Source organism: Pteropus alecto, unplaced genomic scaffold, assembly GCF_000325575.1.
Source record: "Pteropus alecto unplaced genomic scaffold, ASM32557v1 scaffold103, whole genome shotgun sequence".
NCBI lineage: Eukaryota > Metazoa > Chordata > Mammalia > Chiroptera > Pteropodidae > Pteropus > Pteropus alecto.
The window spans coordinates 2423589-2433438 of NW_006436288.1; the positions used below are offsets into that span (position 1 = coordinate 2423589).

General features: G+C 36.3%; 1 protein-coding gene across 1 annotated transcript in view; it reads right to left on the bottom strand.

Annotated features, from left to right (window-relative positions):
* ART4 (ADP-ribosyltransferase 4 (Dombrock blood group)) overlaps positions 1–9839 on the bottom strand; it is a 13260-nt gene extending 3421 nt beyond the window's left edge. Inside the window, exons 1-2 of the mRNA XM_006912648.3 lie at positions 9654–9839; positions 7137–7842 (exon numbers count right to left, since the gene is read on the bottom strand). Of these exons, the coding sequence (XP_006912710.1) occupies positions 7137–7842; positions 9654–9824 (877 nt within the window). The 5' untranslated portion in view covers positions 9825–9839. The remainder of the gene's footprint in view (positions 1–7136; positions 7843–9653) is intronic.
* Between the last annotated feature and the right edge of the window lie 11 nt (positions 9840–9850).

A 9850-nucleotide genomic window follows, 5' to 3' on the forward strand; every position in this document is an offset into this window, starting at 1 on the left:
GGCAGAGAATACGACGGGATGTGGATATAGAATGAGATGGAAACTTTTAAAAAAATACTCTGAATAAAAAGTGGAATCTCTTCTTCAACCAGATTTCACTGATTATTAGGGTAGAAAGAAGGTAGGAAAACATTCAACTCTGTGATTGCTTCAGTATTTGACCATATTGTTTGATGGGATGACCAAATGATGGAGAAATTTTCCTATTACTTTCAGATAATATAAAATCCTTTGAGTATCCTGGAATTTCTATTTGGAATTCTATATATACTAAGAGTAATTTGCACTCCCCCAATTTTCACCTATAAGAGAAGACAAAGAAAATTGTCTTCTACATACATATTTCCAAGATTTTGTCAAAGTTTGTGTTAAAATTGTATTATCTGCCTTCTTACAGGGGCCTAGCAGCCAATGATATCACTTTAAGGGGTCATTCATTAGAATGATTCCCAAACTTTTTCTTTTGTTTTCTCTTCCCTGAGGCTAGAGATCACAAGGACCTCCAACCCCATTCTTTTTCACTTTTTAATGGGATAAGATTCTACTGAAGAGTTGTCAGAAAATACTGATTGACAGTGAAACATACAGCAAAGATTGTGATTTTTTGAAAGTAATTAGCTTTGGTATTGAAGCTCTGCCCCTAGCTGTTTGACTTGACTGTGTTCGTTATTTTCATTGGGCCTCAGTTTCCTCATATGTAAAATGAAAGCATTTCAAGATTTTGAGAAATATTCTGATCACTACCACTCCTCCTTACTTTCTTCACTGCTATTATGATGATGTTCAAATAAGAGACAAATATATAGACATTACTATGTTGTAATCATACTCATTCTTCAAAGCTACCACTTAAGCCCTCTTTCATAATAACTAGGATATTAAAATATCTTATTTTAATTTTATTTTCTCAGGTTAAATAACTTTTTAAATTTTCTTGTTACTTTTTTCTCTACCTCTCCTATGGTCATTATCATTCCTACTTAACATTATTATTATTTTTTTTTACATAGACAATATATTTAGTAGGATAAATAAAAAACATCCATGAATTAAATTAATTATAATTTACAAAATCTTGCATTTGAGAAGACCTCACATTAATTTTACTTTCGTATTTTTTATGCTGCATCAAGACTACCCCTTCAATGCTTTTTATTCCCTCCGTACACTAGTACAGTATTTTTCAAATTGGAGGTTGTGATCCATTAATAGTTTGTGACATCAGTTTTGTAGGTCACAGCCACCACTCTTTCGTAATGTAATAAAATGGGTTAGATTAAAAAACACTAGAGTTACATTGCATGTGTAAAGGTTAACTATTGTCTTGTTACATATTCATTTGTGTGTATGCATTTATATATTTATGTGTTTGCAAAGTGACTTATAATATAAATAGTCACAGTCACAGAAATTGAAACTAATGGTAGGTTCTCAGTAACATTTTCGAATGGACAAATAAATCTCCTGAAAGCTATCTATAGAGAAAACTGTCCTGGACTTTTTGCTCAGAAACATGGGAAAGGATCTACTTTTGTCATTTATAAACAGTAATCTCACACAAATCATTTAATCTCTCTAAACCTCAGTATTCACATGAGTATAGTGGGGTCAATAACCCAACGTACAGGGTGGTTGTAAGAATTAAACAGATAATGTGTGTGAAAGTCTTTTGTAAACTAAATTGCCACAGAAATATCATTTTATTTGGTGTATTATAACCAAATTTTGGTCATCTCTGTATTTGGGCATATAATCTGGGGAGATATACATAATTATTATACCTTTATTTCATGAAGTCTGAATCTGCGAATTACATGACTATTTAGAAAGAAATATTCAAGCTCTTGAAAATAAGCAGAAAAAGGTAAAACAGACATGCAGTATATTTAGTTAATCTTGTGTTTGGAGACAAATGCTATCTATATAGACTCTGTCAAAATGCAGAGAGTAATGAGCATTACTCTTTTAGAATATTATCTAGCAAAAGTTGGCACTCAAAAAATGGTAAGCATTATTTCTAATGGCTTTTCTTTTGTTTCTGTTCTTTCTGATAGTATCACTGATGCACAAATTATGTGCCACTAAACTATTATCTTGCTTCCATGTGCAAAGTACTTTCCCAGAGTTTTTTTAGCTGTATTTGAGAGGATGTATACCATTTGACATTCTCTCTAGGCAAGTATTGCCCCCAAATATAAATGAAGTAACAGGCTCAGAAGGGGTCATTTACACAAGGCCACATAGCTACTAACATATGCCCAGCTCTTACTGGCTCTGAAGTCTATTCTCTTTCCATCATGTTTTGTGGCCTCCCAGATTCATTCAATTATGTGCTCATTCTTTCATCTATTTCTCTGAGACAGACACTACGTAAATGTGAATGTGATGCCACAAACAGGGAAAACTAATTTGAGGAAATTGAAGCCCAGAGTAAAAGAAAACAGCAAACAAGAAGTTAATAAAATAAATAATGATGGTAATAGTAGCTAATCTTATGAAGTAGGTTTTATTTAAATAAATTATTTCTATTTTATATATAAAGAAATAGGCACAGAGAAACTAAGCCATTTGCCCATGTTCTTGCTGCTAGTAACTGACATGGTTAACATGTAAAACCAGGCTTACTACAAACAATTGACTATATTTTTTCTAGAAATATGCTTAAGAATTTTGATTATGTGAGACATTTTAACAAATAAATCCCTCTTCTTTGTGAATCCAAGTGATACAGAACAGGGCATGTTTTTGTGTGTCTACAGATTTTTTGGCACAGATTATTTTGCTGAAGAAGTAACATTTAAGGGCAAATAACTAACATAACATACTTTGAGTCATTCAATGGGTATGAAAACATCTGTTTCTATGGTAACCAGTATAGGTCATGGGACGGGTGAGAGAAGAATTAGAAGAGAAAGCTGTTAGAATGTCAAATATATATATATATATATTTGCTAATTCACTCTTTTAAATGTATTATGCTACTAATTTGACCTCTTGACTCTCTAAAAGTGATAGATTGCTGAGAATTCTTTGAACTTGTTGGGAGAATTACAGTGTCCTGGCTGGCCAATTTTAAAGGTCCTTATGTTGTCTTTCAAATATCACATCTGCCAGCTTAAGTGGGAACAAGAGTGGAACCATGTCACTGACTCATAGGGACTTTTTGGGATATAGACTAGCTTGTGGCTTCTCTGAGTAAAAAATGTAAAAGGATAAGCAGTCTCCTGTGAAGATTCCAGTTTCATTGCTCAAGGCCACATAGCTACTAACATTATGCCCAGGATTTAGATATCTGGTCTCCAGAATGCCATCTGTGAATTCCCTAATTCCCGAATTTCCGAGGTGAATCATATAGTCCAGGTGACTGAGAGAGGTGAAGTGAGTGATAGTAGTTATCTAGAAATTCAAGTCTGAGGAGGGTACTGAAGGGGAACATAATATGTCACCCCAAAATTTGCCACTTTGGCATAAGAATTATTGTGAGCCGAAGGCAATCAAGAGCAGATTCAGGAAAAACTTTTGACCTCCCTCTCAACTGCCTAAATGAATTTACCAGGAAGAGAGCTACTGCCAGAGATAAGTTTTTCATCCAAGAGACTTAGCTGCATGGTAAAGCAAATATTTGTTTACCAAACATTTGCAATTCTCCTCTTCCTGTGAATTGTCTTCCTCCCCTTTGAAGCCCCAGACCTCTGCTCCTTTTCTTAGCCCACGGTGGTATATAAGCCTCAATTGCTTGGTTGCTTTTGAGTCTCATATTTTATGGGACTCTTGTATGTATAAAATTAATTTTTTATGTTAGTCTTTTTTTTTTTTTTAATATTACAGTGTATAGAGGTGGGGGTCTCAACCAGGAATCTATAAGGGTAGAGAGAAAATTATTTTTATTCCCCTATAGTACTTTGATCTTAGTCCATCCTAGTGAAAGACTCTCAGATTAAAAAAAACACATCACCTCCTCCTTCCCATTATTCATGTATGGATCAATTTAATACTGTTCCTGGGTGTTGGGATAAATAGAATATTATTTATCAGTTAACATACATGACTTAAGAAAGGTTTCAGACATAGCTTACTCAGTGAGAAAAAACACTGCAGGTAATAGCTGAACCAATCAAAAAACATTTTTTTAAGTCAGTAGAACTAGGTTATTTGTTGTGTCCGTTGCAAGTCTATACAGTCCTTTTGTCCTCACTTAAAGTGACTGTGCAAACAACCAGCCAGTGGCAGATGAGGCTTATGTAAGGTAGAACCAGAGGGTGAAGGCACCTCCTCTGCAACTTTCAGTCAGAGCCCAGAGTCAAAGGGCAAATATCATCCTTGTGGCTCAAGCTTATTCTTCTCCCTCTTACACTCTCCCAGATAGTTTTATAGCTATGCTGGTTGGGAAGACACTTTAATTCCAGCTCTTGGCCTATCATACAATGTCTCTTATTAAAGTATCACTCTCTAAGACCAGTGATATTTTTATTCTATCATTTACAGTTTCTTTTTCCAAGTCTGCACAAGGTGCTAATTGGCGAATTTCTAATAAAAATGTTGATATGGTAACTCACATTGCAAGTGACCACATTCCAGGTCATTCATTGTGGCTATAGTTCCTTAGTCTTGACTAGGGGTTGAAACTTTTAGAATATTTCCCTTTTTAGCAAATATTGAAACTGTTTTTAGTCAATTGAGTTATGTGATCATCTGTCCCAAGGCCTAACTCACTCAGAGGCATGAAAGAGAATGCTTCATTTATTCATTAACTTATTCAACAAATCTAGATTGAGCACCTCGATATGTCAGGGGACTAAAGTTAGTAAGAATTAACACTTATTTACCATTTTTTGTATGCTAGGGAGTGTAGAAATAATTTAGTATTTTATCTTTGCAAGAACCCTGTGGGGTTCTATTATGATGCTTGTTATATAGATAAGGAAACTTAGAGAGTTTAAGCAACTTGACTGAGAACGCAGCTGAAAAGTAGTATAAGCTGGATATGAATCCAGACAGGGTGGATCTGGGTCAAACTGCCTGGATTCCCTGCCAAGGTCTTAAATACAGTGCAGTTAAATTTCTGCTCATATAGAATTTATAGAGCAACACAAGATTATTGGTTTCCTTAAGTATGATGCACGATCTCAAACATCCTTCCAAGACCAACCAAGCTTCCGGAATCTAGGAATATGCATGGCTCTCCCAGGTAAGCCTTAACTCAAAAATGAGTTAAAGTTCTGTTTGAACAGTTTAATCACAGGAAAGAAAAGATCATTAGTTTGTGGGGGAGAGTCTTAAAAATATTTATCTTTGAGAATAGCAGAACATGGGTAGTTATTTCTACTATATATTCCTCTCCCTCAGTTTCCTACTCCTTGACATAAATGCTCTATGATCTTTTACTTAATATATTTTACTGTGCTGGTTAACCTAGTGGAAAAATTATCTGTCTCGAATTCATGATGAAAATGAAGCAGCAGTGTCCTACTCAGGTGTGGTTCTAAAGAATCCTGGAACCCGGCTTTGAATGGTCTCATTTATTATTAAAATTTCACTGTTTTCTTCATAGTCTACGCTAGTTGTTCATTCTCCTCTATAAACACTAATCTCTTGGGTCCTTGAGTGAGATATGTATCTCACTCACATTGCTGACTAACCTACTGCCCAGGAGAGGAAGGAGGAGATAAAAGTACTGACAGATCACCCCTCCCTTGGTCTGTGTCTAAAAACAGGCCAGAGTGAGCAGGCCCTACACCTCAGTGTGGATGCCAGTTTAAAGACCTTTGCAATAGTGTAGCCCTGACCTGCTGAGAAATGCTGACAGCACGAATTTCTAACAGCAGCAATGATGAGGTATAGAGGAAGATTCAGGGATATTTTAAAGGTAGGCTTTGCAGTAGAGTTGTAGTTAACTGAGTGTGAATGACTGCACATGTGGATAAAGACATTCTTTTCTCTGAACCAAAGTTCTGTAGCATTTGCTCCAGAACTACTGCTCTGTGAAACGACTGTGGCTGGCAACATACAAGGATAAAATGGAATCAGCTACATTTTTTTCTAAAAAAGAGCTTAACGGATTTTTTTTGTTGTTTTCTTTTCTTTCTTTCTTTCTTTTTTTTTTCTTTTTGTATTGTGGGATCTCTAATTTCTCCTGCTTCAGTTCATTTTCCAAAACATCATCAGAGCTTTTGCTAAAATATTGGTCTAATTAATGCTCCACTCCTTAAAACTTCTAATGACTTCTCTTTAAATACATCATGAAGTTCATGGGTCCTGAGCATGTGATACACAAGTTTCTACAATCAGGCCCCATCACAACTCTCCCACCCCAAACACTCCCCTACTCACTTTCTACTCCCGGCCCCTCCTACGTCCTACATATCTTACATTCCAGCCATCCAGAATTTGGGAGATTCTCTGAAATCATTAGGCTGTCAGAAATCTCTCTTTTTCAGCATTTGCTGTTTCCTGCTTTAAATCACTTTTCCTCTCTTCTTTCTCTGAAAACCCCCATTCTATGACAAGTCCCACATGGTCCTTTATTGTTAAGTCTTCCCTAGAGAGGGTGACTAGCTTCCTGCTCTGAGCAGCCACAACCATTGTTTAAACATTTGGCGTGTCACTTTGCGTTTTTGTGTGTAGACATTTGTTCATATTTCCATTTCTCATTAGACTAAAAATCCTCTTAGGATAGTCATTTTATGTTGCTGGGGGCCTCCTATCCTAGTTCCCAGAACAAAGAAGATGGTTAATAGATAAGAGTGAATGACTAAATCATGCCTCCTGTTTTACTTTTAGCATTCCTCTCATGAAATGACCATGACTAAAACACAAATTTGAGGAATAAGTTAAAAATGCTATATTTTATGTGTTATCTTTTCCAATAAAGGTTTACTCTGTCAGTCTAGAATGCTCCATATATTAGTGCCATTGCAGAAATACATTTTCCTTGAGGGAGTTAAGGAGAATGAAGAGAGAGGAAACAACAAAATAAGGCAGATTTTCTCTAATATGTCAGTTCACTATTACCGAAGGCCAGTTTCCATGTTTTTGGCCTTTTCCCCTCAAGCCCACTCAGAAAAAATAACTTTTATAAAAGAATGGTAGTCTGAGATTCTGATAAATTTGAATTCCATTTAGATTGATAATAATACCTTTTAGTAGCTGACAGTTGTATGTGCTCAGATTTCCAGTTGACCGCAATTGCAACCAATTTCCTCTTGGGTGGTAGCTCATATTTACAACTTTAAACACCTCGTAGGGAGGGACCAGGACCTCCTTCTTGAGAGAGAAGTCTTCTACAGGTGCACCCAGGCAGGTAAATATGGTAAATAGAGTTTGGTTCCCAAAGTTCTGTGCCTCTTTTCTTAGGAGGGAGGAAGACAGGAAATGGCCAAATCGAATGGTGGCTCCTGTGTAGGCTTCCAGGTAGAAATCAGCCTCGTAATGCACCTCATAACACAGAGAGCCCTTCTTCATGACACTCTTTTTCCTTAGCAGCTGGATTGCTGAGGTCAAGTAGTAATGTAGGTATTTGAAATGAAATGAATGTTTATATTGCCATGGAGACCTGGCAGCACTGACCATGGCTTTAGTGAAGTCAGAACGAATATTTTTGTTCAATGTATAAACCAAGATGGCTACAGCATGTGTGATAGTCATGTTCTCAGGGAGAGCTTTATCTTGGTTCAACCAGATTAAGTGGCAATTATGCCAGACCCTGGAATAATTCCTACGGGCTTCTAGTTCTTTTGTGAAATAATCCCCTTGTCTTAGCTCTTCCATGACCTGTTGGCTACAGCCTTGGTACTGATCATCAAAGGAATCTGGTGCCAAGTTAAAGTTGACTTTAACTGCTGCCTATAAGAAAAGAAAAATCTTGATTTTAATTTTAAAATCAGATGGTAAATATGGTAGCAGATTTCATATACTCAATAAGGCCAACTCTCCTCAAAAACCAGTATTTGCTGAAGTAACTCATAATTGTTACAGTGCTCCAGTCCTTCCTGCATCAGTGACCTGTGATAGAGATTTAATTTGGTTTAATAAATATCACTGAAAGCTCAAAGACCACTCATCACTCCAGGGAGGAAATGACCCTTTCGTTGTCACCAAAATCACACTGTTTTTTATTTTGTGCATATTGAGCATGTTGAAGAAAACAATTAATAACTTTAAAGTTTAATTATACTTAGTTTCCTCTATTGACCCCCTTCACATTCTCTAATGGGTATTTTAAGGAATATCTCTTTTATAAATACCTAAAAGCCATGTTAAGCTTTCGAACTTTATTTAAGAAAAGACTCAAGTGAAGAGTTATGTTGGCTTCTCCAAGGAGATCCCAAGTACATAACAGCCCTCTCCTCTGCCCAGGTTCTTAGAAAGATTGAGAAAAAAAGAGCAAATATGAAGGCTAAAATATGATATTATTACTGAATAATGTCATGAAGGTTGATGGCAAGTAGGCTTGTTTAGAATAAACCTCAGAATAAGGCAGACTTGCCCACCATGCTGCAGGCAATAGTGGATTGTGGCCTGCCCAGGTCAGATTCTTGTCACGGAGGAACATAGAACTCCTGTCCTTTGCCATCAGGCTAGCTCTCACAAAGAAGAAAAACCATCAAACTCAGCAAACCCAGTTATTCTTCCCAATGTTACCAATCAAATAAATTTGCCCACTGCCAGGGTAGCAGAGTCAAGCATTGAACAGAGGTTGGGGGTGCGCCTCAGAGAGTCCTCCCTCTTGGAAACCAGAAGTGGGAAAAACACATTTTCTAATGGGTAGCCAGTTGAATATTACTTATTTATATCTAGTGCATACTACACTGAAGTTAAAGATTTGAATACAAGTTCATTAAGTACCATCAGTTCATCATGTAAAGCCATATTTCAGTGATCTACATCTCAAGGTGTTTCCTGCTTGGCAAAGAAATGATGCTTTTCTAATAAACAGTACTCATTAAGGAATATATGAAGAGGTAAGATTCCATGTAATCGAAGTCAAGGATGTTGTGCCCGGAACTCCCAAAACAAACCATTTGGTATTTTTGCTGTTATTTATGTTAAAATCATCTAGTTGTGTGTAAACTAGAACAAGTTTTTAGGACTGCTTAAATAATTTTAACCGATAACTTTTTACAGCAGGCTTACAAATAAATCTAGAGAATCTATTTAAGCCAAAACAAAACAAACAATATCGTGTTCTGTAAAGTCTCATCATGATAAACTGTAAAACTTTAATGTATTACTAGATCTCATTTAAGTAGTCTATCATCTTTTAACATTAGATTATTTTTCATTACATAGAACTTTAAATTACAATGCTTCTTTTGAATTGATCCATATGATACAGTTTAAAGCCAAACAGACTTGGTTTATTTTGCATTATTTGTCCTACAACAATAGTGTTTCACTTAAATTTTATGGAGAATCAAGAACATGACACTATACATCCAGCTTCCATAATGCCAAATTTATAAACTATAAAGAATCCACAATTTTAAATAATACTTTCCCACATCCTTTGCTGGTATTACTTGTTGAAATGTCTGAATGAAATTAGACCCCAAATACCTAAAGGTCACTGAAAGATTGTCACCAGGAGAATGCTCGGTCGGAGCATTGATGATAAAGAGATCACCTCCTCAGTGGTGCCCTAAGTTGGAACTCACCGTGGGTCTCTGCAGGCCAGAGAACAGCAGCAGGAGAGGAAGCTGAGCTTGAAGGAGCCAGAGTCCCATCACAGGAGCTGCAGTGGTTGGGAGAAGGACCTTCCTGCATCTGTTGGTCAATGGACAGCATTTGTTTGTGTTAGAAGTACTTCTTTGTTCTTGCAGTTTCATCCTGAAATCAGTTCTGGGACTTCTCC